We start from the raw sequence: 27,120 nt of genomic DNA on the forward strand, positions 1-27,120 counted from the left end.
TCTTGGGGTTCTAATGGAGTTTTCTCAATACTATTGTTACCCTGGTCCTCTTCTCTTCTCACTCTCCTCCTTGGCTCTCTTACCCGTGCCCAAAGGTTTCACTGTCATCAACACATGCTGAAATGGTGTGTTGTGGAGAAATGAGGTCTGCCTGCCTATTTGATAATGACTCTTAGTTTACAGGAAACACTTCAAATATAACTTGTTCAAACAAATTCATCATCTAGTCTTCCTGTTCTCTCTCTGATGACCCAATAACCAGCTGTACAATCTAGAACCTGTATAATTACGATACCTCCTTTCAGTTCACTACCTTCATATTCAACTACCAAGTCTTATCAATTCTCTCTCCTAAATCATGTTCAATCAACCTACTTCTAACAGTATAAGCAATCGTTATATTTCATCTATACTCTATTGTACTCCTGTGGGATATACTATTTTCCTTATCTTATGTCGTTCCCTTCCCCCTCTGCTCCAATCATACGAGCTTTGACTCAGTTACTCAAACTCACTAGGTTTCTTCCGGTCTCAGGCCTTCCAACACGCTGGTCTCATTACCCTACACCTTTTGGTCTTTCACCTGCCTCTCCTACAGGCCAGCCAGGCTATTTACCACTGGTGCTCAACTCAAATAGCAGCCTGCATTTTCTCCACCGTAACAACAATCATAAACATAGGTAAGTCAACTATTAGGGAGAAAAAACAACTGTATGTTTAAAGGTGAAGGCTATGGATGTCTTCAATTTACTTTGACATAAAAAAAAAAAAAAGGATGGATATAGAGAGATATGTGATAAGACAAACGCAGCAAAATGTTAAATACAGAATCTGAGTGGTGGACATATGGATGTTTACTGTATAATTCTTTCAACTTTCTGTATATCTGAAAATTTTCAGGCTAAAGTAAAACAGAAAACCTTATACCTTGAATTGCTGTTGTGTGACATCTTGTCTATCGGGCCGTAAGAACTCCAAAACCAAGGGAATTATATCTCTGCAACAGAAGTTGTATGCGCCCAAGGCAGCAAAAAACGTTTGCTGAGCCTTATTTCTGACCTGAAGAAAGTACAGAGGATGTTTATTAAATGGTAGACAAACTACAAAATGTTTCTAAATGAATTATCAAAAATAACTTAAATATTGGTGTAGTAACAGAAAAATACATCCAAGCACATACCTTAGCAAAAACAAGTAAAGGACTATCTTTTTACTAAAAGGAATGCATATTACCACCAACCACATCCATGGTTTAGGTTACACAGGTTCAGATATTTTTGATAAAGGAGAGACTGAATAGAGCTGATATGTGCTTATTCCTTAACATAATCAGCAGACTAGTCAACTTTCTCTTCTGACTTACTTTTGATGAGAAGAGTTAAGATTTTCTCTCCTGTCTACACAGAGAAACATAAAGACTTTCTTGAACCCAAACAGAAGATTCAGTATAAGTTTATAACCCACAAACCAAATAGTAACAAATAATAACTAACTATAGTAAAAGTGACACAATGTACGTATTTCAAACTCTTTTAAACATTACTTGAGGTGCAATCTTTGAGTTAGAGACTAGTTTCCTAATTTACATTATTTTATAAAGACAGAGTGATTAGCTGTTCGTGAATTTTGGTTTTTCCAGTTGTCTCTGCTTAGAGATAATCTCTTGGTCCTAGGCTACCTGAAAGGATGGACCCCATAATTCAGATGGCAGCAGGTTGCTGAAACCCAAGCATAACACCTAGGAGGAATTATACCACCTTCCCAGACTGGCCTTCATCATGTGATCTGATTAAGTGGGAGCAACATTACACAATCTACTAACTTTACATTTTTAAAGAAATTTTAAAGAAGCAATAACGAACTGTAAAAATCAACATTATTTAAAAAAGACTACTAAAATTAGCTTGAGAATATTTGCAATTTGAAAGGTGTTTTCTATGCCAATAAATTACTTAAACCTCCTTGGATTTGAAATGGGGATATTCAGATTGCCCTGTAATAAAATGGGAGGGGGAGGTCGAGTTGACTGGCTTTACCTGACTGTATGAACTTGTAGATAAACGAAGTAGATCTCTGATCATATCTTGATGTATCCTTTTATATTCACAACCCTCAACAGTCAGTGTTCGTAGCTATGAAAATTAAACAGTGTAAAATCAAACCCCAAAGTTTTTTACTAAAAGGTAAAAAGTTCATTTAACTATGAAGTAACACAAATAATGACATTCATCTGGAAAACTGTCATTTAAAAACGTCGTCATGATTTTAAAGAGATTTACCTCATGCTGCAACATTACTCTGTCAATCAACAGTGCTCTGATATGTTGTTTTTTCCCATGGAGCTAAAAAACAAAGTAGAAGACACTTCAACATTGTCTGGAAGTTCCACACCAGTGGCTTCCCTTGAATCCTTTATAGAAAAATTAGTGCAGTAAAGGTCCATGGTGGGCTGGTGGGTAATAGAGGAATTTCATTTATTCTAAGTGATCAGGCTTATATTCAAAGATACTATTTCAGTTAATTTTATGGCTAATAGGAGAAATATTACCCCGCCCCCCGCCCCTTTTGAAGAAATATCCCCTTTAAATGGGTCATCCAACACTGTGTTTTTCTCTGGTAGTTTATTAATGGATCCATGCGTGGGAAAGGAACTAAGCTGGCCCTTATTCAGTCAAATACTGAAAAGTATAAAATCAGACTACTAAGAAAACTGCTTGACCCTGTTACATTTATACATAGCCTTTCCAGGTTAACTGTGTATGTTTACTACAGAAATTAGTATCTGTTATTTTTCTAAGAATTATCTTTTATGTTCTCCCCTACCACCCTACCTTCCACCTGCTCACCAATGGCAAATGGCTGGAACTCAAAGATTGCTCCTCTTTCATACCTTCTTCTCACTAGTCATTAAGTCCCCACAATTTCTTCTTTTTCAAAACACCTTATTTGCATCCCAATGCCACTGACTTGATTCAGGTTGTGTTCTTCCATCTGGACTGTTTATAATAGTTTAACTGCCCTCCCTGCTTACAGTCTCAATTTCCTATTGCTTATTTTTCACAGTGATGACAGAGCTCTTCAAAGTTCATTGAATTCATTTTAATTTTGATTGATCAAAGACTGGTCTTTCCAATATTCAAATCAGATCTACCTGAGAAATTTTAATGACTCCCCCAATGCTGAATATAAAACTGAAGCACTTTCTTGGGATGAAACTATAAACGACCTTGTTACCTCATGCCATTCTGTTCACTAGCCACTGTTCTCCAAAGCATGCCATGTTTGTTTGTCTCCCTGCCCTATTTTTTTTTTATTTTTATTTTTTTTAATTTTTTTATTTTTTTAACATTTATTTATTTTTGAGACAGAGAGAGAGACAGAGCATGAATGGGGGAGGGTCAGAGAGAGAGGGAGACACAGAATCCGAAACAGGCTCCAGGCTCTGAGCGGTCAGCACAGAGCCTGACGCGGGGCTTGAACTCATGGACGGGACCGTGAGATCATGACCTGAGCCAAAGTCGGACGCTCAACCGACTGAGCCACCCAGGCGCCCCTCCCTGCCCTATTTTACATGCCATTCCTTCTAATAATGTACGTAGCAACCTTTGCCTAAGTAACACACTCCTACAACCTTTTTAGACTCAAATTCAATAAAAGTCTCCCACAGAAGAACACTGCTGTCAACGTCAAAGGGCTGGCTTAAGTATTCTTTCTTCCAAATTCTCGAAAAGCTTGTACTGAGGTCTGGAGTGCAAAAATAACATAAGACATATTTTTCTGAGATCTCCATAAAATGAGATGCTTTAAATTCATGCCTGTGGACAATTCCTCCTATCTTTTATTCCCTCAACTTGTTACACAGCAGCCTGCCAAGTTATCACACTCCAAATACCCAATAAGAGTTCAGAGACTCATGGAAATTCACAGAAGAGTTTATATCAGGAAAACATTTTTCTACGATCCTTCTGATTATACAACGATACAATATTTGAAAATCTACTATTTTTACGCATAGGGAAACTTCATCCGTATGTTGAGCAATCGTTAGATCAAGTGGCTACATCAATATTATACACATTTTAAAAAATTAATTCAGAGTTTGTAGGTGAAAATACTGACCCGATTTTCCATTGATTTCTTTACTAGGTTAAAGCTTTTCCAACGAGAGTCAAATTCATGCTTGTGAGATCCTTGGAACTGCAAAAGGTCTCCAATAACCTGTGTCAAAGAATTTTAAATTTTACATTTACAAGTGATCATGTCAAACCTAGTCACATTAATAATCATGCACCTACTAAAGGATAACTGTACCTTTATGATAAGAAACAAAGACTTGGTATCATCCTCTGAATTGTTAAGTATGTGGTCTATAATAAAAGAAGAAGGATTTTGTTTAAAATATTTGGAATTACTACAAGAATATTGATATAACAGGAATCTATTAGTTATATTCTCTTTAGAATTTAAATAAAGTAAAAGCACATATGCTACAAAATGCCTAAATATTTATTAGTAAAAATAAGTTAAAAGCATACATGTACTTACTGAGAAGTTTCCTTATGACCCTAGCAATTGCTTCTCGGTGGTTCTCTCTGGATAGATCTATTTTTTAGAAAATGAGACAAGGCATTTTAGACACACCGAATGCTCCCCAGAATGTTGAAGCTTCTATCAAGTTTATGTCAAGAATAAATAATGTATCAAGGAAAAAAACCAAATGGGTCTGCCTTTTATCACAGTTGGATTAGTGTCTAGGCATGATCCAGAGTAACTTTTAAAACCTTCACATTTACAAAGACCTGCTTATAAAACTTTATTGGGCAGTAAAGGAGGAAGGAGAAAAAAACCACTTTGCCAATATTTCAAAGGCTCTAGCCACTAAGTAGTGATCATAAATGCGCAGGATTCTCTAATTGGTTAGGGGTAACCCAAATCAAGCAAACAAAAATTACACCTTAGCAATTAATTCCACTGTTAATCTAGCAATAAGGAAATGTGCTAAATTTCTATTAATGTTAGATTCAGAACATTAAATTAACACGTTTTACATACTTATATGAAATTTAATTCACTATGACAGGAAGACACAAAGATCGTTAGAATAAAGGATGTACCATTCCTACATTCACATCAAATATAAAGTATCAGTTCTAAATCAATTCTCAACATAAATGCACATGACTAGATATGAAAAACTGCCTTTGCACACAGAAAGCATCCAAATATTGGGGAGCCTGGGTGGCTCAGTCAGTTAAGCATTCAACTCTTGACTTTGGCTCAGGTCATGATCTCATGGTTCACGGGATTGAGCCCTGTGTTGGGCTCTGTCCTGACAGCACGGAACCTGGTTGGGATTCTTTCTCCCTCTTTCTCTGGCCCTTCCCCACTCCCTCTCACAAATAAATAAGAAAGCATCCAAACGTTTATCTTTTATTGACTTTTCTTGTATAAATAAATTTCCAGTTTCTCTAGGAAAAGCAAAGACAGCTATTATAGTTAACTAATATTCATTTTATATGGAAAAGAGACTAGGAAAATTCTAACTACAAATTATTCCATGTTAATTATTACAGAGTAACTGACCAAAATTCTCCCCATAAAATTTATTCAGATCAGAATTTACATACCGTATTCAAGTCCAGTATACAACTTTGTCTCTTCCAAGGACACCATACTTGGTACCCTGTATAAAAACAAGAGTGCTTGCATTTATTAATAATACCAATAAGAAGGATGAAAGGGAAAAGTGTCATTGCTAGAATGTTTAAATCCAAACAAAGATGATGCTTTTTTAATAAACACATTTCTCATCTTCAATACTTCAACTCTTTACTCTATCCTTCTGAAGATTAATGCTATCTGTTTCAGTAAGGACAATATTAATTCATCTTAAAGAAAATGTTAATTAAATTAATGACTTTATGGGGGAAAATTCACCACCCAAATAAACATAACAATATTTAATATTCAAGTGTAAAAGCTTAAATCTGATGATAAACATTTATACATTTATCCAAAGAAAAGTAGGCTTTATAATGGTATAATAAAGGTTAAAACTAGACACCAAAAACTCAAGTTTTACTAAAGAATATACAGCTGACAAGCTTCTTTAAATAATCATTACCCTTCCCCTTAAAACCACCCACACTGATCTCTCCTAACACCTGCAGTAAAATGCCACTACTTCTTTTGAAAAACTATCAGATAGAAAAACACTGCGTTTCCTAAATAAAGACCTGCCACAAAGAATTATGTTACCAGAACCAGACCTAGCTACTTAAACTCATCAGACAATTAAAAGCCACTGTTAAGGTATGTAAGAACAGATTTTACTAGGGAATATAATCTTTATATCTGAAATCTAAATTTTCTTCAATGAAAATTATTTTCAACATTTTATTACAAAATACGTATCAATTCAATGACTTTTTATAAACAAAAAGATAATACTTTCTAAGAGGAAGAGCATAGGCACAAATGCCAAGGGAACATGGGGTAAGCATATCCAACACAAAGCTAATTAGTAATAAACAGAAATCTTATAGTGATTACTCCTCATTCATGAACTACACATCACTTGTCATGAAGAAAAAAACTAATCTTAAATCAACACACCCCTGTCTATATTGTATTTTTTTAAACTTGAATTAAGCAAGTTATCTCTATCTTAATATTTGGTAATTATGAATTCTGGGATTTAAGTGGGCAATAATATTAAGATTAATAAACTGCCAATTATTTTACTACGTTCCTCACTAGCAATACTGTTTGTGTTTCAAACCAAGCCTAATAAATCACGATTATATACTTTTTAAATTTGTCTTTTATTTTTTTAACGTTTATTTTTGAGAGAGGGGGAGAGAGTGCACACTAGCGCAAGTGGGGAAGCAGAGGGAGAGAATTTTCAGCAGGCTCCACAATGTCAGCGCAGAGCGCAGTGTGGGGCTTGTACTCACGAACCATGAGATCGTGACCTGAACCAATATCAGGAGTCAGACGCTCAACTGAGTGAGCCACCCAGGGACCCCAGAAGGGTTATATCTTATAACATAAAATATGAATTTGCTTTTCAGAGACTCAAGTTCAAATTCAGATTCATAAAATTTGTGTTTTCATCCTATAAAGCTTCAACCTTTGGCAACATCTTGCAAACTGGAACATTCTGTAAAATTGTGTATGATTAAATAATATGTATGTATCCAAAATCCAGTCAGTTAAAACTAAAATCAGATTCCCTTACAATGAAGGAGTCCAACATCTCTACTGAAATTAGATTTCACCACCAAAGAGAAAAAGACTGTGCTCAGGCAACAAGCATAAAACATAAGACCATCCCCCACCCCCCATCCTTCCTTTCCTGTTACAGCACAGGAAATGTTTGCCATAAGCAATCACATGAGAGCTGATGTCTCCTCACTGCTGCTATATAAACATCAGTAGCTTTGTAAAGTAAGAATGCTTTTGTACCTTACCTGTCTGTACCTAATACCAAATAATATTGAACCAAGCATGCATTTTAACTAGTCATAAAATTCTTCTTACAAATAACATAAAAAAGCAATAACCCTAACTATCAAACAAACTAACAAACAAACAAAAAAAGACTATCAGTTGGGAATTTGCAATGTTTTGCTTGTATGCATTTCTGACTCTAGTAACGGCAGTATAATCACATTCATAAACAAGTCTCATGTAAGAGCCCTGATGCTAACCTTTAAAATTCCTGTGTCATTCTGAACTGTTACCCTACTAGAAAATCTGAAGAAATATTATCACTGATTACAAGTGTTTTAAAATATCTCAACCTGTATGGAATTTTGAAATATTAAGAAGTACATTTAAATAAAATCAGCTTAGGCTTTTATTTTTGAAACCTGAATTAAAACACATCTTTCCTATCTTAAGTGTACAAAAAGCATCTGGTCAGACATGTATTTCAGCTTTATTTGTTCTGATCCATCACAAATTCCTTTTACCTTTCTTTACCTAAGATTCTGTTTTAATAGATCTCTTCTTCTCTAACAAATTAATGAAACTCTGATTGGATTGACAGGTTTTATACTAAATGTTTCTCAGAAGTGTAAATACATATTTATACAAAATATTTCCTCTGGTCTTTAGAAGAATAATTACCTAAAAGAAATCTCTATCCACTACCCAAGTAATACTGTGATTGTATCTTCTTGTGGCCACACTAAGTATATATGTACTGCCCTGTACTTTGACACTGAAAACTGCTCTTGCCATTTTTAGTTACTTACACAATCTTAGAGGAGGAGCATATTTAAAGTGACAATAGCACTTACGGATGTGCGTTCTGATTTAAAGCTATAGTAGCAATATGTATAATTTAAATCAAATACCATCACTACCCCCAACCCACATGAAATTCATTCTTTTCTTCTTGGTGCATTTTACAAACAATCATAATTTGACCTCAAGAACCAAATAAAAGTCTGACAAAAATTCCAACACAACATATTATAAATAATACCATTTACACAACAATAATAAAGTTAAATCAGCTTCAAAGCACTAGACAGCACAAGGTCACCACCTCATTTGTAAGAAAATGCGTTCAACATTTGTGCCACTAAAAAAGAAAAAAAAAAAAAAAAAAAAAAAAACCCAGAAATTTTCAACAGCCATGTTATTTGTACCACTAGATGGTAATCTTCTCCAGATCGGATTAGAGTAGAACTATGAAAACAATCACTGGTGGGAGAGAGGGTGGTGAAAAAGGAAGAAATGACTAATAAAAGAAAAACAAAATACACAATGCTTATCAGATATGCAAATGAAGGCTAGGTGAACTGTCATGAAACAAGTACAAACAATAATTTTTTTCTGTAGGTGAAAGAACAGCCTACTCTTCCCAACAATCCCCCCCCATCATGGAAGCAAACATAAAAAGTATAAAAACCAAGCCACTAATACACAAAGATTTTTTTTTTCCCTTTCAAGGTTATAAAGTGTTTCACAAGAAACATTGGCCCATTTCTGTGTTCTGTTGTCCATTTCAGTCCTAGGCATCAGTAATAGCTATGAACACAAATGAAAAGCTGGCTCTTACTCTACCATGGGAATTAAAGGTTGCTAGGTTTAAAATTAACTCTGAGCAAAAGAGCTATTTCCACGTCTGACACATAAGCTTTTAAAAATCAATGAAAACAGTCAGAAGGTGAAATAAGGAGAAAACAGGGTTACTCACCGTGGAGTAGTAACTGTTTCCTTTCCTGTGTGCAGCTCCCCCAGCAGAGCTGGGTAGTTTCCTGGAGGTGCCAAGAGAGGTTAGCTAGCCCTGCCCCTCATCGCAGAACAACACATCCTTTCACATATTAATGAAATGGTCTCAACTTAAATATGAAGTTTTCTTTGACTGAGAAGTTAGTAAAAGCTGAGATCCTAAGAATGGTTTAACTAAGAATGACTTAACAGATCTATCAGAGGAAAGGGGGCACAAAGTAAAGAAGAAATATCTCAGATGAAAAATGGTGACTCCTCTACCTTGAGTAACCCTGTTTTTATAGATGTTAGTTTTTTGCATCCTGTGATAGCTGGTTAGACCTAAAAGATTATAAAGAGTGGACTGCAAAAGGAGAAATTAATGACGATTTGAGGATTAAAGGCAAATGTCCAACATTCCTGTGTGACCCTGCAAAGATATAATCCAACTTCCACATCTATAAAGGTAGAACTAGAAGTATAAACTATACCACACATATTTCTATTAAGTCATTAACTAAAGGTTCCAACAGCAAAATAGAGAGGTTCCATTTGAAGATTAATTCAGCAACCTTGGTACCTGACAAAACTGCCCAAAATTCAAATTGCTCTAAAGAAATTTACCCTTCATTACTCTCAAGGGACCTTTTACCCATCCTTTGAAACAGTAAAATTTATAATAAATATAAGATATTTAGTAACCCTACACTGCCAAAGGCCAAAAAGTACGATGAAGATACCATTAGGTATATCATTTACTTTATACCTAGGACAATCAAGTCACCTAAGATTTTATGTTTTGTCAGTCTCTAATACAATGCACAGAAAACTGGTTTTCACATCTAGCAGCCATTTACCTGAACAATGGGATTCTAAGACTATGCCATATATTCTATCAGGAACTAAGATCAGGAAAACTCAGAACTGAACCAAGTTCCCAGTTTCTCATTATTGCAATTTTCTAGAAGACAAATACTACTAGTCCACGTGCAAAACTAATTTAATAATGAAAGATCTGATGAAAAAAATTAAGTAGCCGGACCGTTTTACCTAACTGAGTTTTATATAAGAAAAATATAAGATTAATTTTAAAGGAAGAATTGGGTTGGTAGGTGCTTCCAAAAACTGGTCTGGTATTTCAGAAAATACACCATGTCCCACAATACCACAGCCAAAGTGTTTGTTATTAACAAGAGTGATTTCCTCAGGCATCTTAGGCATCTAACTAATTCATCACAATTATACCTTTCCTTTTCTCCCCTACCTGGTATATTTGACTCTGTTTCTTATAGAGACTTGCTGCTATAATCTCCAAGAATTATGCTAGAGATATTCTTCCTTCACACTAGGCAGTGTGGTTTATTATCACAAAACAATGGCATCATCAACTGAAATTATTTGACTAGTTTTTTCTTTTTCTTTTTTTTTTTTAAGTTTTATTTATTTAAGTAATTTCTACACCCAACATGGGGCTCACACTTATGACCCTGAGATCAAGAGTCAGCATGTTCCTCTGACTGAGCTAGCCAGGCACCCTGATTAGTTTTTTCAAATCAATTTACATTTAAGAAATCTTAACAATTACCTATATTAGAATAAGAATTTTTAAAATTTATAAAGCTAACTTTATGATACTTCAGTGACAACTAATTTGCTATGTGCAAAAAAAGTTGAAATGTTAAAGAAAATAAATGTAAAAAGTCCTATGCTGTCAAAATAAATTAAAATTTCAGATGAAGGAGACACCAGATAGAAATTGGTTTTAAAGGGAAGGATTCTGTTAAGAATTATTTAAAAGCCTTTGTAAGACTTTATAAACCCCCTCTTCTGGCAATTGAAAGGCCAAGGGCTGCTCATTAATCTTTGATTCTACTTTGTATAATCATTATTCCTGCCTACATGTATGTAACTATTACATATATATATAAAGGGCCCTAAAAATGTATATCACTCAATGATTAAAACAAATTAAGTTTCGTTCTGTATTTTATTTCATTATTAAGTATTATTAAATATACCAGAAAGCATTTCATATTTATACTAAATATAAATTTTTTATTACTTCATTATCTTTTAGGGTATTAAAATTTCACTCTGGAAGTGATAATTCTGAAACACAAAACTTTCCAGTTTAATTATCTTTCCTTCTCAATTTTTCTGGGAAAAACCTATAAAGATGCTCAAGACCCATTTTAAGGCTTATCATGTCTAATAATATAGGCAAACAGTCTACTTATTTCTATTCCATGGCATTCATAAAATGTTAACAACAAGGTATTCTTCTCTTTATTGAAAATGCATTTCATTATATACAAACCTAATTGGTTTTATCATAACCAAAATATGGAACTTCTGTCCTGATGTGCACTTAGTTCAAAGGATAAAGACCTTCCTCTGATTCCCTATCACAGTGCACATGGCACATGTGCATACTGATATGAACTGCACAGAAACCTGTCAGTCTCTCGACTGGACCCTTCAGCAGTGCATCCTCAGGATAACTCAATACTAAAAATCTGCTAATCATATATACAGAAGATACATGCTTTTGCTCTTAGATAAATTATTGGATTAAACTATCATATTTCTCAATGTCAACATGTTATAGAAGAACTCAATTTACTGATGTAATAAATCTGTTATATATGAAGTAGGTTTTTAGCATGCCATAAGAGTTAAATTCTTACTATATTACATACTGCTAAGATCATCAGGAAAATCAAAACCATTTCCATAGGTCTCTCATTTTTAAATACTGTTTAAAATCAATCTCTCTTAACAAAAATGAATTTTGGTAAAACTGCCCTTAGATCAAACTATAATACTGATGAAAACCAAAAGTGCTTTAGAAGAACTCAGCAAATTCCTAGACAAACTCAAAACACATTTCCTTACCTGAGATGACCCTACTTCTCCCTCTTAAATCTAATTAGCAATCTAAAGTTCAATGCCTAGCAACAGTTTTTAAAGGAAATTAAATGGGAATCATGAGAAAGCAGGACTCCAAGCAATGATTATACAAAATATGTGAAACACAAGCAAGCCATGTTTTAAAACCACTCCTTGAAGTGTTTTAAGAATTTTGTTGCAAATCAACAAATTCCTCCCTTTGTGTTTTTTGAGGGGCAGGCGTTACTTACTTGTTTTTATGGGATTTTCATGAACTTGCTCAGCAAGGAGATGTTGATGTTGAGAGAAAATGATCTAAGGCAGTATAATGAAACTAGATCTGAAACTAGCATCTATCTACTTAATAACTGAGCTAGAGTTAGATATTGCTGATTTCATTTAAACTCAATTTTTTCAACTTAAATGGTTGCACTAACAATGGACTAAAAAAAGACATTCATTCATAATAGTTATAGTCTGAAAAGCACTTAAAATCAGAAAAGCAACTTAGTAGAATTTAAAGGCTCAAAATAACACTCAACAAATTTTTATGTAAAAACACGCAGATTTTTCCAGTAAAATCCTTAATGAACAGTGATTGCTGACCAAAAAAAAGGAATTTTTTTTTAAAGAGCATTTATCTTAACTCAGAAACTACAGGATGAACTTAGTATCAATATTTTTAAACCGATTAACAATGAAAATTATCCTACACTGGTATCACATGAAAAACTGAATAAAGCCTTAAAGTTTATAGACCTAAATTCTGCCTCAGGTATTTTTGGCCTAACAATGACAAAACGGTTCAAGTGATACAGAAACAACACCAATAACAAAACCAGTGACTCGTTATTTGACTAAGACTTAAAATCATGCCAAATGGCAAAACAGCAAAATATGTAAAGTGGTTATTTTTACTTACAAGTTAGTAACTGGCTCTCCTTTCAGTGGAGGTAGGAGGTTTCCTGACCCAATTAAACAGTTGTGCACTATAGTCAGACTCTGTAGAATATCATCTCTGGAAAAGACAAAAGGTATCCTCATATTTTAGAAGACTCCAAACCCCCTTCTAACAAGAGGCCTTCTAGAGTCTAGGGTGGAGTACAAGAACCTTAAGTGGGGATATACAATATTAAGGTGAAAAAATGTCTTAAGGCCCACTTAATAATACAAGGTAATGAAATAAGTATTTACTGGTAATACAGACCTGCTTATAATTAAACAAGCTCTAAATAATCACAAGTAACAACAAGTGATTACCCTTTGTGAATCAATTCTGAATGCAATCACCTATTCACCCAAAGATCACTACCACTAACAAAAAGGGAAAAAAAAACAGTGTTATAGAAGATCTCCCAACATAGTTCATCTTTCAAAAATGGACTAAACATTTACTCCAAAAAGCAGTTCAGTCATCAACTGTACTTCTTTCCTTCTCCATTCCTACTGGATTTGCTTATTAAAATTTCCTGGTATTTGACACATAGTAACTTTCTTAATATTATTTTAGGAACTTTCAAAGATTTAAACTATAAAAGTCTAATGATCTTAAATAATTGTTCCTTGTTAAAGCCTCTTGGAAAAGAAAAACGTCTCAGATATTTCACTAAGTAATGTTAATGTCAATAATATGAATTACAGGAAAAAAACTAAAAAAACATCTAATCTGAATCTAGAAAAATAGGCATTTCCATACACTTCCCAAAAAATGCTCAAGCTAAACTGCTAAGTAGAAGTCACAAAAAGCAAACTAGAAAAAAAAAAAACCAAGTTTTTCTATTTAAAAGGCTTAAAAATCATGAAGGAATTTGTTATACTGCCCTATATTAAATAGTTCTCTAATTGCATTTATGGCAGATATAAACACACACTGAAAATAAATCATTCGGGTACGCTACAGAGAAAGGAAAAGCACAAAGATTTTAATCTGCAACTATGTAACAGTTCCTGGTTATGAAAGAAAACTAACCTAGACATTTCAAGTTTGCCATCACCACAGTGCTGGAGTTTGATGAGCTCAGGCTGAAGAAAAGAGTCCAACAGATAGAATGCAAAAGCCACTTCCTCTGAAGAAGGAACATGCCACTGGATGCCCAGATTCCACAAGTCCCCTGGTTTACCCCAGTCCTAGAAAAAAATAGCATTTGTTCAGCAAGTTGAGAAGTTGAAAAAAGAACATACATATGTAACATAAAAGGTCTTCCAGAAAATGTGGAAGTAATCCAAACCTAAGGTAGCAAAAAATGCACAAAAAAGGGCATGAAAACATCTTACCCCCCTTCATTATCACTCCAGAAGGTCTCCCTGAAGAGCCACTCAACTCTAAGAGCAATAGTGAGTTTCTGTGAGTCTACTGAGTTCCTCAATAAAATTATATGGAATATAGAGGTTACAAATAGCATACCAACTCACTTCATATACAAACAAAAAAGAAGAAAACTAGGCCGTTCCAGGGCTATGTTGCACTTTCCAAGTTTAAAAATTCCAATAATAAACTTAATAATCTACTTTAAAGAAGTGATACCTTTATACACAAGAAAAACTCCCACACTTTGAATCCTTAGAAAAATAGCCCAATATGTACTTGAAATCTTGATTACTGACAACACCTGCCTTTATAGGAAAGTATTCAGAAGGAGGCTTGTCGAAGCCACCTGGCACACTGCAGTACTCTGTAGGGTAGATGAGTGTCGTAGAGCGAAGAAGGTGGTGTAGAAGGTTACAAGACAGAGTGTAACCCTGCTTACAGGTCAGGTGCAGGGTTCTTTGGAGAATCTTTACAAGCTGCTCCCTATAAAGAAGCAATTTCTTCCCATCCACTCGAGTAATCTAAAAGAGGAAGAAAATAGTTCAAGACATTTTGGTGAAAAGATTAAGAATCAATAATTAATGCAATGGACAATGTTTAGCTACTAAAGTAGCCTAAAATAGTAACAGTGTCTCTTCAAATGACTTTAATTCATTTTAGGACTGTCATTTTAAGTATATTCTAACAATTCTTTTTTTTTTTTTTTTTTGGTCTAGAGAAATAAAGTTTATTTATTTTTGAGACAGAGAAAGACAGAGCACGAGTGCGGGAGGGTCAGAGAGAGAGGGAGACACAGAATCTGAAGCAGGCTCTAGGCTCTGAGCTGTCAGCACAGAGCCCGACGCGGGGCTCGAACTCACAGACCCTGAGATCATGACCTGAGCTGAAGTCAGAAGCTCAACTGACTAAGCCACCCAGGCACCCCAGAAGTAAAGTTTATTACATGAAAAACACATAAGGGTGAAAATTGGCAAAACACCTATATTATTCCCCTATGGAAACATATATGTATGTTATTTTAAACATTAACGTAGGCTACTTTACAAAAAGATCAGAAAAATAGGAAAAGGGAAAATCATATGGGACCAGTAAAATGCAAATATCAAAATAGCAGCTAACAATGCTTTTTTAAGATCAAAACACATTCTCTGAATTCAGGCTCTCATGTGCCATAGTACCATCCTTTCCCAAACAGTTTATTTCTTCGGTTCCTCAAATAATTAAAAATAGAACTACCCTATGACCCAGCAACTGCAACTGTATTTATCCATGGGATACAGGTGCGCTGTTTCAAAGGGGAACATATACACCCCAATGCAGCGCTGTCGACAATATCCAAAGGATGGAAACAGCCCAAATGTCCATCGATGGATGAATGGATAAAGAAGATGTGCACGCGCGCACACACACACGAGTATTACTCGGCAATCAAAAAGAATGGAATCTTGCCATTTGCAACTACGTGGATAGAGCTGGAGGGTATTATGCTAAGTGAAATTAGTCAGATAAAGACAAATATATGACTTCACTCATATGAGGAATTTAAGATACTAAACAGATGAACATAAGGGAAGGGAAGCAAAAATAATATAAAAACAGGGAGGGGGATAAAACATAAGAGATTCTTAAATATAGAGAACAGGGCACCTGGGTGGCTCAATCGGTTAGGTGTCCGACTTCAGCTCAGGTCAAGATCTCACAGCTTGTGAGTTCAAGCCCCACATCAGGCTCTGTGCTGATCTAAGAGCCGGAGCCTGCTTCGGATTCTCTCTCTCTCAAATATAAATAAACATTAAAAAATTTTTTTTTTAAATATAGAGAACAAACAGAGGGTTACTGAAGGGGTTGTGGCGGGGAGATGGGCTAAATGGGTAAGGGGCATTAAAAAATCTACTCCTGAAATCATTGTTGCACTATATGCTAACTAACTTGGATGTAAATTAAATAATACATATATTAACTAAAAAAAAATTTTTAAAGATGTAAAATCTACTGATAACTGATTAGACACGATAAGAAATCTGCAAACAAACTAGTTTTACATACATATATGTATGTATGTATATGCTTTCCTTATATATTAATGAGAACTAATTAGAAAGTTAATTAAATGTAGATACAATTCATAAGGAAAAAAAAGGTCTATCTCCTCAAAGAGACAAAACTTAATTGTAGTTCTCTGTTCGCTACCCAGTGAACTAACCCATAAAGGAAAATGAAGTCTCACTGAGAGCCAAATTTAGAATGTAGACAGGGGGAAGAAAAAAAAAAAAGAATTGCCAAAATGGTAAAATTTTCAATGAAAGTTACTAATATCAGAATTAATCAGTAAAAAGCAGAATGCTGCACGTGGAAAGTCATCAACAAATATCACTCTTTTGATAACAAGAAAATGACATTATCTGATTTTGTAGCCATATCAAGAAATTTCTAAAACTTAAGATTTTTCATATTTTTATGTCAATTAAAAAACATTGAAATTCTAAAACCAAGCCAACATTTACATACTACTATTTCCTTAATCCAAAGACTTACAATACCTCAGACAAAAGTTGAAGATTCCACAGCAACTCCTTATCTAGCTCTTCTTCATTTAACACATCATCGTCTAAAAATAGCAAAACAGTATCAAGGAAAGAGAACCATGTATCCAACTTAAATGCATCATATTTCAATATTTGTCTTTAGTGTCTCTAACAGCTGAGGAGACTCTCTTTTTGAGAGACTTTCATTCCTTCCTCATGTGGCTGAACTTGCTCCAGAAAAGGTAAAAACTCAATTTGCAAGAAAATAAACACATCAGTCAGGACTCCTCCTCCTCCAGTTCTCACAAAATAACTGATATTTTTTTATGGCAACTTCTGAATGGTTCTTGTATATATGAAAATATTAATTTAACAAAGTAAAATTTCTAAGATGTCACCTGGATGATACCTTAATTTGAGTAATCCCTGTCCCAAACTACAAGATTTAATTTAATTATTGCTTAGCTTACAGAATCTGTTTTCATCAACAGAGTTCTAGAAACAAAAAAACAAAAAAAAAATCACCTAAAATTGCAAATACAGAATAGTAACCTTATGACTTACTCATTGTAAGCTGAGTTATAACACTGCAGCAGTGAGGAACAAATAACTTCAAAGACTCCTCTGGGCAGCACTGAAAACAAATTTGTATAAGTAAGTTTTCTGGAAGGCCACGAATATTCAACACTCACAAAGTATACCCTAACACTATTTTCAGAGGCAAATAAGGGTTGTAAGCTGCTACTGAAAGAATGATATATTTTAAGTTATAACAAACATGTCTAAAAATAAGTAACCATATAAACCTGCTAGTTACTGATGCATTAATTCATCCAAAAAAAACCAAACTCACCTTTACAGCAGCACGGCACATGTCAGCCACCATGCGGCCTGCTACTCTTGTTTCAAATATATGTGAAATAGAAAAATTAAAAACTTTCTGAAGGGCGACCTATTAAGATATGTAAGAAATGAAAATGTCTTATGAGCATTTTTAAGAAAACTAAACATCTTATGAACCATAAAAGAAAAATGAGATTCAAACTATAAAAAAAACCACGTAGGAAATTTAACCATCTGAATTACAAAAATAATTCAATATAACATCAAGATCTATGAACAATCTTTGCACAAAACCCTAACATGAACAAAACATTTCAGACACAAGATTTTATTTCCTACAGAAACATTAAACACAAAACTACAGCTGTTGGAAGCAAATGCAAATTATCTTGCTGGCTAATCCAACATAACAAAGGGAAGTTTTTGGAGTACTTAATATTTAGACTTTGTCATTCTGACAATGCTACAAACTATAAATATTTATCTCTACTCTAAAAGACCTGGAAGCAGGTTTTGAATCCTGCTTTTTTACAATCACATCACAGAAAGCAATTTTACAATCATATCACAGAAGTGCCGAATGAAAGAATGGACTCTTGACATTTACAATTTTCAGGATCGTTAATCCACAACTCCTTTCAAAAGATTTTGGTTAAATGAGAAAATTTACATTAATTTCTATACTAACATATCTCAGTAAATATTTCATGCATCTGTAAAGCAGTTTAGCTTTTACCCAAGATAAATACATTGAACAGTCATAATCTCAGATGAAGGGAGATGAAACATGAACGGAAGTAAAGTCTGGTCTTAAAGACCACACTATACATTAACATGTCAACCAATACTGAATAAGTGAATGTTTACAGAATGTCTTGGGAGGACACACAAACTCCCATTCATTATAGTTTGTGGGATTTTTTTTTTTTAAGTTCATTCATTTATTTTGAGACAGAGAGAGAGAGAAAGAGTGCAAGCAGGGGGAAGGGCAGAAAGAGAGACTCCCAAGCAGGCTCTGCACTGGTAGCTCTCAACCCTGAGATCATGACCTGAGCTGATACCAAGTCAGACATTCAACCAACTGAGCCAACCAGGCACCCCTACAGTTTGCCAGATTTTTATACTTGGGATTTAATTTCTATCATGTGATGGCATAAACAATTTCCAAAACTTTCCTCCCAAACAATATTTAATTGATTAAAAAAATGCAGTCAATTCTTGTTATATCTAATATATTCTATAAAGTTGTTTTGAGCACTGATGTAGCAAATACTGAATCACTGTTCCTAGAGGAAATGCAGGATTAAGTACTAACAAGTCTCTGGTTTTCATCAACTGATAAATATATAATTTTGCTTTATGTGTATTTAATATATATTGTTGATTCACTGACAGTGAAGTCAGCCAATGGCACTGTAACCCATGCCTGAATAAAGCTCATCTAAAACATGCTATTTTCTGTGAGGCACATCATAACTCTCTTACGCTTAGAACAGTAGACAGTGCTGCAATACTACTCCTGGGGGCCATTTTAAACCACAAAATCCCCAACAAAAAGCACAAAATGTGAAAACCTGGCACTAAATAGACATAAAACTTGCCAGGGTGCCCGGGTGGCTGAGCTGGTTAAGCACCCGACTCTTGATTTCGGCTCAGGTTATGATCTCATGGTTTTTTGAGTTCGAGCCCTATGTTGGGCTCTGTGCACTGACCACGTGGAGCCTGCTTGGGATTCTCCCTCTCTGCCCCTCCCTTGCTCACATTCTATCTCTCTCAAAAATAAATAAACTCTAAAATAAATAAATAGACACAAAGCTTGCTACAGTATTACAGCTGAAACAAGAAGGCAAAGTGTGTTACATTATTCAACCTCAGCCGTGAAAACGTGCAACTCATAATTTTTGCCAAATTTACACATCTGCACAAGAGCACCGTGAGTACAGATTTTGGGATTACAAACAAATTTTCTAGCAAGCAGATGAATTTGCAAATATGAAATTTGCAAATATAATGAGAATCAACTGTTCATCTTTTTCAAATTTTAGTATGAAACCAAGGATAAATGGCATGATATAATATTTAAAGTAACTTGAAGCTCAATTTTTAAAACAACAAAGAAAACAAGATTGGGATTTAATTTTTTGCAGCAATGAGACTCTTACCATAAATATTTCTTTGGAACATTGTGTGAGGATTGTACTAAACGTAGAAGACAGACCTAATTCGACCAAACTCTCCAAATGAGTCATTTTCTCAGTTTCTGTCTCTTCTCTTGTTTGCTCCAATGTGCTACTTTCTATAAGTCCAAAACATCTAAATAATCCAAAGAAAGGATAATTTTAGCAACTAAAAACTAGTTTTAACATTTTTGATGATAATTAGATAACCCTCCATTGTCATGACTATTCGAATGACAGCTATGCAATTTGTGCAGGTTCACATATCACTTGCCCTTTTATAACTTCAGAAGCTCGGTCCCAGGACAGTAGTTATGCAGAGAGACTGAAGTTGTTTGGACAGGATAGTCATTTCTTTCAATGTCTAATAGAGAGCGGGTCTGGAGCACATACTCACCTGTCCATAAATTGTAAGACGAAATCCTCAAATTCAGCTGTGGCTGAACAAAGTTCTCGTTCCACCTATGACATTTCAACGCGGAGAAAAATTAAAAATAGCCTTTGATTTTTTTCTCAGAACTAATAAAACTCAATTATGGCCCACAAAATAGATTTAACACTACATTATTATACTGAGTACGATGAGAAACAGTACCAGTACCACATACCAATTTAGAAAAACCCAACCTACTCCTTTCTGGGAACCAAAATAAGCAGCAATTAGCATTATTTTATAAGGGCCCAAAATAGAAGTCAAATAGCCATCTTTCTCAATAACTACAGTTTTTAAACTTCTAGTGTATGTGTAAAGAATTATCTTACGACTTGAATATTCAAATGACAAAATTCAAGTAGAAACATGCCTACAATAAAGAAAATAGTTCTAGAAGAATCAGTCAGTAATGAAAAAAATGTCTGTTCATTAGATGTCAATCCCCTCAATACATTTATTCCTAAGCTAAAACCAAACCAAAATTTAAAAAACCCACCACTACCTTTGCTTTGCTTAACAGAAAATTAAAAGTGACAAAAAATTGAAATGCACCTCCAGATGTTAATTGTTTACAAAAATAGCCCATTTTCTGGGGCTCCTGTGTAGCTCCAGTCGGTTAAGCATCTGACTTCATCTCAGGTCATGAACTCATGGTTCATGGGTTCGAGCCCCTTGTGTGGCTCTGTGCTGACAGTTTAGAGCCTGGAGCCTGCTTCGGATTCTGTGTCTCCCTCTTTCTCTGCCCCTTCCCCACTCACAATGTCTGTCTCTCTCTCAAAAATAAACAAATAAAAAAAAAGCCTATTTTTGACCTACAGCATTTGGTGGGTGCTCTGCAGATTATCTTACCAATGACCTGGCCTTCCATTTATACCATTCTAATCACAAAATAGTAATCTTAATGTTTATTTATTTTGAGTGGCAGGCATAGGGGCAGAGAAAGAAAGGGAGAGACATAGAATCCAAACCATGAGATCACAATCTGAGCTGAAATGGAGTCAGATGCTAAACCAATGTGAGCCACCCGGAGCCCCACAAAACAGTAATCTGAAACTGTTGGTATTTAAACTATCAAATTTTACTATGTGGGGTGCCTGGGTGGTTCAGTTGGTAGGGCGTCTGACTTGGGCTCAGGTCATGATCTCACGGTCTGTGAGTTTGAGCCCCACGTCGGGCTCTGTGCTGACAGCTCAGAGCCTGGAGCCTGCTTCAGATTCTGTGTTTTCCTCTCTCTGCCCCTCCCCCACTCATGCTCTGTCTCTCTCTCTCTCTGTCAAAAATTAATAAACATTAAAAAAAAAATAAAAAAAAATATTACTATGCATTTACATAAGAGTTACACCTCAGTTAACAATCTTTCTACAACCAGTAAGCATCCTTACTTCTGTGAGGTCACTTCTTTCTTGTAGTACAGATGAACAATCTACTAAAGGCACCAGAGTGGAAAATGTTGCTATAAACTGGAATGTGATCTGTGGGAAGATGCAAAAAATTTAACAGTAATTATGTAATTCTAATTCAAAAATACAAGTATACCATAAGCTACAATAAAAAAGTACCCAAATATTATCTTAAGGGAAATACCACAGTAATATTCCAGGAAATTTTTTACTTAGATTTGAACATTTTAAGATTCCTCATAATTAAGGAGCTGTTACTTTAGTAATGAAGTTACATTAAATTTACTTTCATAGTTATTTATTATGTTTAAGCACAACATTCTCCAACTCTCTGTCAATCAAAAGTTAACTTTGCCCCCACCCAAAGATGCAACATTAACTAAGGATAAAAAGGAAATGCTTAAGCAAAAGCTACAGATCAGGGAAGAGGGAAGGTGAGCCAAAATTCTAAGTCAGGAGAGGTGTGTATAAACAGGATCTGACATTTTGCACCCAGCAACTGTTACCATGCCCTTGTCATCAGTGTAGATGAAGGGAAGTACAAATGATCACATGCTGATTTTTAATATCTCTACTTAAAGAAAATAGTAAATATATAGCAAGCGTTGAAAAAATCCTGTGACCATTAAATGTATCCAGATTATGGCACATTACTTCTGAAGGATGACATATAGCTCAACTAACCATCCACAGATCTAAACTTGGGCATCTACAGATATAATCCTTTTAGCATTAACAAATTTTACACTGAACTATGTTCTAAACAAAACTTAACAGGATGCCAACTCACACAATTAGAACTCAGACACAAAACAGAATGATAAATATGCTTACCATGCATTTACTGAAGTCATTTGGATCCACCCCAGGCAATGCTCTCATCAACAGAGGTAGCATGTGTGTTGGACCTTCAGGAAACCATTTGCCCCCTGATACCAAACTGCGGGCTACTCCAATTACACAACTTAAAGTAGCTGTGAGCTGGTGAGGTTCTGTTAAAGTCTCTAGTGCAGGATACGTTCTACAGTTGAAAACAGAATTAAAAAAAAAAAAAAAGATTCCATCACAGACAAAAAGGCACAATACATTAAATCTCCCAAATTCATAAACTACATGTTGGCTTTAAGGCTGGTAGCTAGCAGAATCTTTTGAGTGAGTATAAGTTAACAGAATCACACACATGAAGGAAAGGTACATGTTTCCCCAATTCCCTGCCACCTCACCATGGCTCTCCATGCATATTTCACAGTGAAAAAGAACATAAACTGGCAAGATCTGGCATTATTTCAGTCAGCTGAATCTACTTCCCTATGTCAATAGGAATGCATCTAATCTAATGGTCAGTGACTATCAGAATTCAGGAAGAGCAAGTGATAATTATCCCACTCTTCCCTTTTATTCGAAAAACAATCTTTACTAAAACCCTGAAATTTCTCTTATTTTATACTTTTTAGAAGACTGGTATTTTAAAATTGGAAATCTGCTCTAGAAACATAGTAGAAGATTCCTGACACTAGAGTGCATAAACAAGGGAGAATAATACAAATACAGTCTTTGATCATCAAGTAAAATACAAGGCAAGAACATTCACTTTGACAAGTGATTTCATTTTTGAGAATCTATCTTGTGGGGGGTGGGGGGGGGGAGTCTAAAATGCAGTCATTTTAAATTTCTCTTATACAGAAAAAGTAAATAATAAAGGAAATTTCATCGTAAGTAGAAAAAAAGAGGATTTGGAACAGGGGTAAAAAAAACTAACAAACCTATGCTTACTTTAAAAGATGAAGAAAACAAACCAACTCTTTAACAGAGGAGATCTAAAATCAAATGCCTAAAATTTATTTTCTACATTTTTACTTTTTAAAGGACTTTTGCTTTTATAAAAGAAAACTTGAAAATATGTCTCTTATATGTCTCTTGGCCAAGCATGTATCACTCAATATGCTATTAAATTTGTCCAAAAAGTGAAAACTAAAGAAAAACGTGTTGGAATAATTTTACTTGTATATAAACTTTGTTCCTTCTATTAAAAATGTATCTCACTACATAATTAATCAGCTGGAAAACAATGAAATAAGCCAAAACAAATATCAAAATATTCCCATCTTCAAAATTTTAGCTATGCAAACAGCTGAAGTCCCTCCTTAAAGGTATGTCTCTCCTCAACAAGAGACATCAAGGGAACTGCCACTGAACTGTTAGTGTCGCTACCACATGGAGGCCAGAGTGCAGAGAATATTGGGGGTTGGGACAGAGTAGAAAGCGCCTAATTTCCCCATTCAATTTCCTAATTAAATTATATGTACTGGGACAGTTTCAGTGCCCCCAAAGTGCACACAAAAAAGGGAGAGGTTTGGAAAATGAGGTAAAACTTGAGTATTTATGGCAATGGGGACAGGGCCAAACCAAGAGGTTTGGAAAATGAGGTAAAACTTGAATATTTATGGCAATGGGGACAACTTGAATATTTATGGCAATTTATAAATAATGGAGACCTATTTTGGTCAAGATCTTTTTTTTTATCTTTTTAATGTTTCTTTTTGAGAGAGAGAGAAAGCGCAAGCAGGAGAAGGATGAAAAGGGGGGTGGGACAGAGGACCTGACGCAGGATCTGAGGCGGGCTCTGCACGGACAGCACAGAGGCCAACGTGGGGCTCAAACTCAGGATATATCATGAAATGAACTCGTGAAATCATGACCTGAGCCTAAGTCAGACGTTCAATCAACTGAGCCGCCCAGGCACCCCAAGATCTTTAACAGGATACCCGTCTCCAAGCAAATGTGCCCAATTATGCTATTTCAATGGTAAGTAAGATAATAGGCTGTCATGTACATTATCACTAAAGGACCTTGCACAAATCTATTTTATGGAACTCAAACTGTTAGACCCTTCTTAGCCCTAAAAAACTAGTATTTTTTTTTTTTTTTGAGTAAGACATTAAAAGAGAAATCATAAAGCTCAAGTTCAGACAGCAGAGGAATTAACAGAAAGCTTAAGTATTATTATAGAAGTTCAGAAGGCCTATAATGTGACAGTGACTAGGCAAACAGAAAACTTGTTACTATTTCAACATACAAAATAAAGTCTACATTGTGGAAATAATACATATAAGACTATATAGTACATGAAAATAATAAAGATAGTCAAATTTTCTTCTGTATCACTGCTTCTAAGAAATAAAAGAAATCCAAAATCACTTTCACTGCCACGTTCTCAATATTTAGTGACACTCACATTTTGATGTAAAAGCAGTCAGAGCTTGCTTATTTGCTTGCTTGCTTCCTAAAACAATTTTATTTTTAAGTAACCTCTATACTTAACATGGGGCTGAAACTCACAACCCCGAGATCAAGAGTCACATGCTCCATAGACTGAGCCCACCCGGCACCCTTACTTTATTAAGCACAAACTTCAGAAACTAAAATTTGCCAATAATTCAAAAATATTTTATCCATTTAGTATCGATTTTCTTTTCTCTTCAGTAAACCTTTATCAAGCTACCAATCATTAGGTTAAAATGCCTTGCTTCTCCTCTAGGAACAGGAATAAGTAGCAAGAGAGCAAAAGAGAAGCCACAGAAAAGACAACTAAGTAGAACAGCAGAGTAGAGGGAAGAGATAACCAGAACGGCCGGCCAAGGCTTCAACCAAACATGTAAAGCTACACTTACCTTTCAAGTACAGGGGGTATTACTAACTCAGGTCTCATGAGTGCAAGATTCTGCAGAGCCTGTGCTGCTTCTAAACTACCAGTTTTGCTAAACATAGCCAAGAGGACAGGTTGAATAATGCATCGTACAAAGTCTGTAACATCTTGATCAGTAAGCTTATGGCTATCAGGCACAGGAGTTAACCAAGAAGGCTTCTTGTATCTTTCACGATGCAATCTTCTAACAACACTGTTTGGCAACCGCTGAAGTAGTTTCATTAACTTGTTCTGGGGACACAGAAGCACAAAGTCCAAGGTAGGTTTGATTTCCCACACAGATAGTTATGGTTCCTTTCTATAGTCCAAGTAAAATTTCTTAAAATAACAGCTCTTACAATCTATTACAAACACCTGCATAGCATAGCATAACTAGATAGAATAAAATACTTTATCAATTAATTACTGATAATAATAAATATTTGTTTTAAATGTCAATTTTATTTTTTTTTAAATAAAGTTTATTTTTGAGAGAGAGCAAGCACGAGAAGGGGAGGGGCAGACAGGAGACAGAGAATCCCAAGCAGGCTCCATGTTGTCGTCACAGAGCCTGATGCAGAGATCTCTTAGGCTCGAACTCACTGACAGTGAGATCATGACCTGAGGCAGGACACTTAACCGACTGAGACACCCAGGCGCCCCTCAAATGTCAATTTTATTTTCTAGCACCAGATGAACCTTCCATTACATGAAAAACTATTCTAACCAGGCAATGTGGAAAGAAAACAAAATCCAAAACCAAAAACCACACTGACTGTACTTTCTATTACCAGAATGTGACATTTTGTCACCAGTTACTGGACCAGTATTATCTTATTTTTATGTTCTATAAACACAGTATCTTAGTCTGAACTTAATCAGCTACATATAGCCAAAAGTTATGAAGACTTATATGAAGGACAGAAATAGTATTATAGGTTGCATAATAGGCAATAGTTATGTGTGACCATAACTTTAAAAAGTTCCAAACCCTACAATAAAAAAATGAACATACTCACCAGCCAGCGCCCATTATTTGAAGGGTGGTAAAAAGATGTGATGCTGTTAAACAAACCAGCCAAGTGTTTCTGTACTAGCTTACTTGGTCCACCCTATTCAGATAAAAGAATAAAAATATCAGTACCCTCAGTACCCTGGAAAATTGAAGGGATCAATAGGCCAAGCCTACATATAACTCTCCAACATGGTGCACATCCATCTTGATGAGAAAAACCAATTCTACCTCCAAATAAAAGCCAAAAACAATTTGCTAGTAAACTTCCCACAATCCTCAATTCAAAACACTCTACTAAAAGTAAGGGCAACCTACTGAAACCAAATTAGGTAACTACAAAGACATCTTTCAATTTAGGGTATCAGCATATTTTACTCTTCTGCAGTGAAAAAACTTTTGTCAGTAAGAGAGTCTTAAAATAACCAAGAGTGCTAACATCAGGCATAAAAAGCATTCCTTAAATGATTTGAGAAGTGAATTTCTTATTGCAGGAAATGAAGATGTGAGATTTACATAAATGGATTCAAATATTTTATTATTACTCCTAAATGTTTCAAATGATTAAACCTGTGGTATGTGACCACATTTAAAATTTATTTTGAGAGAGACAGAGAGAGACG

The 27,120-nt window shown here is 35.0% G+C and overlaps 1 protein-coding gene across 3 annotated transcripts in view; it reads right to left on the minus strand.

Annotated features, from left to right (window-relative positions):
* The window catches only part of PSME4 (proteasome activator subunit 4), a 98,774-nt gene that overhangs the window by 33,243 nt on the left and 38,411 nt on the right, over nt 1–27,120 (minus strand). For all 3 annotated transcript variants that reach the window (XM_042932270.1, XM_042932269.1, XM_042932271.1), the window contains 19 exons: nt 26,505–26,597; nt 25,472–25,737; nt 22,635–22,821; nt 21,783–21,872; nt 20,365–20,429; nt 19,953–20,103; nt 17,801–17,899; nt 17,512–17,581; nt 16,963–17,030; nt 14,728–14,943; nt 14,084–14,241; nt 13,037–13,132; nt 5,628–5,683; nt 4,546–4,602; nt 4,312–4,367; nt 4,120–4,218; nt 2,280–2,342; nt 2,037–2,132; nt 928–1,059 (listed from right to left, as the gene is read on the minus strand). In XM_042932270.1, coding sequence (XP_042788204.1) covers nt 928–1,059; nt 2,037–2,132; nt 2,280–2,342; nt 4,120–4,218; nt 4,312–4,367; nt 4,546–4,602; nt 5,628–5,683; nt 13,037–13,132; nt 14,084–14,241; nt 14,728–14,943; nt 16,963–17,030; nt 17,512–17,581; nt 17,801–17,899; nt 19,953–20,103; nt 20,365–20,429; nt 21,783–21,872; nt 22,635–22,821; nt 25,472–25,737; nt 26,505–26,597 — 2,118 coding nt within the window. The remainder of the gene's footprint in view (nt 1–927; nt 1,060–2,036; nt 2,133–2,279; nt 2,343–4,119; nt 4,219–4,311; nt 4,368–4,545; nt 4,603–5,627; nt 5,684–13,036; nt 13,133–14,083; nt 14,242–14,727; nt 14,944–16,962; nt 17,031–17,511; nt 17,582–17,800; nt 17,900–19,952; nt 20,104–20,364; nt 20,430–21,782; nt 21,873–22,634; nt 22,822–25,471; nt 25,738–26,504; nt 26,598–27,120) is intronic.

This window comes from Panthera leo, chromosome A3 (genome assembly GCF_018350215.1).
Source record: "Panthera leo isolate Ple1 chromosome A3, P.leo_Ple1_pat1.1, whole genome shotgun sequence".
In the NCBI taxonomy this organism is placed as follows: Eukaryota; Metazoa; Chordata; class Mammalia; order Carnivora; family Felidae; genus Panthera; species Panthera leo.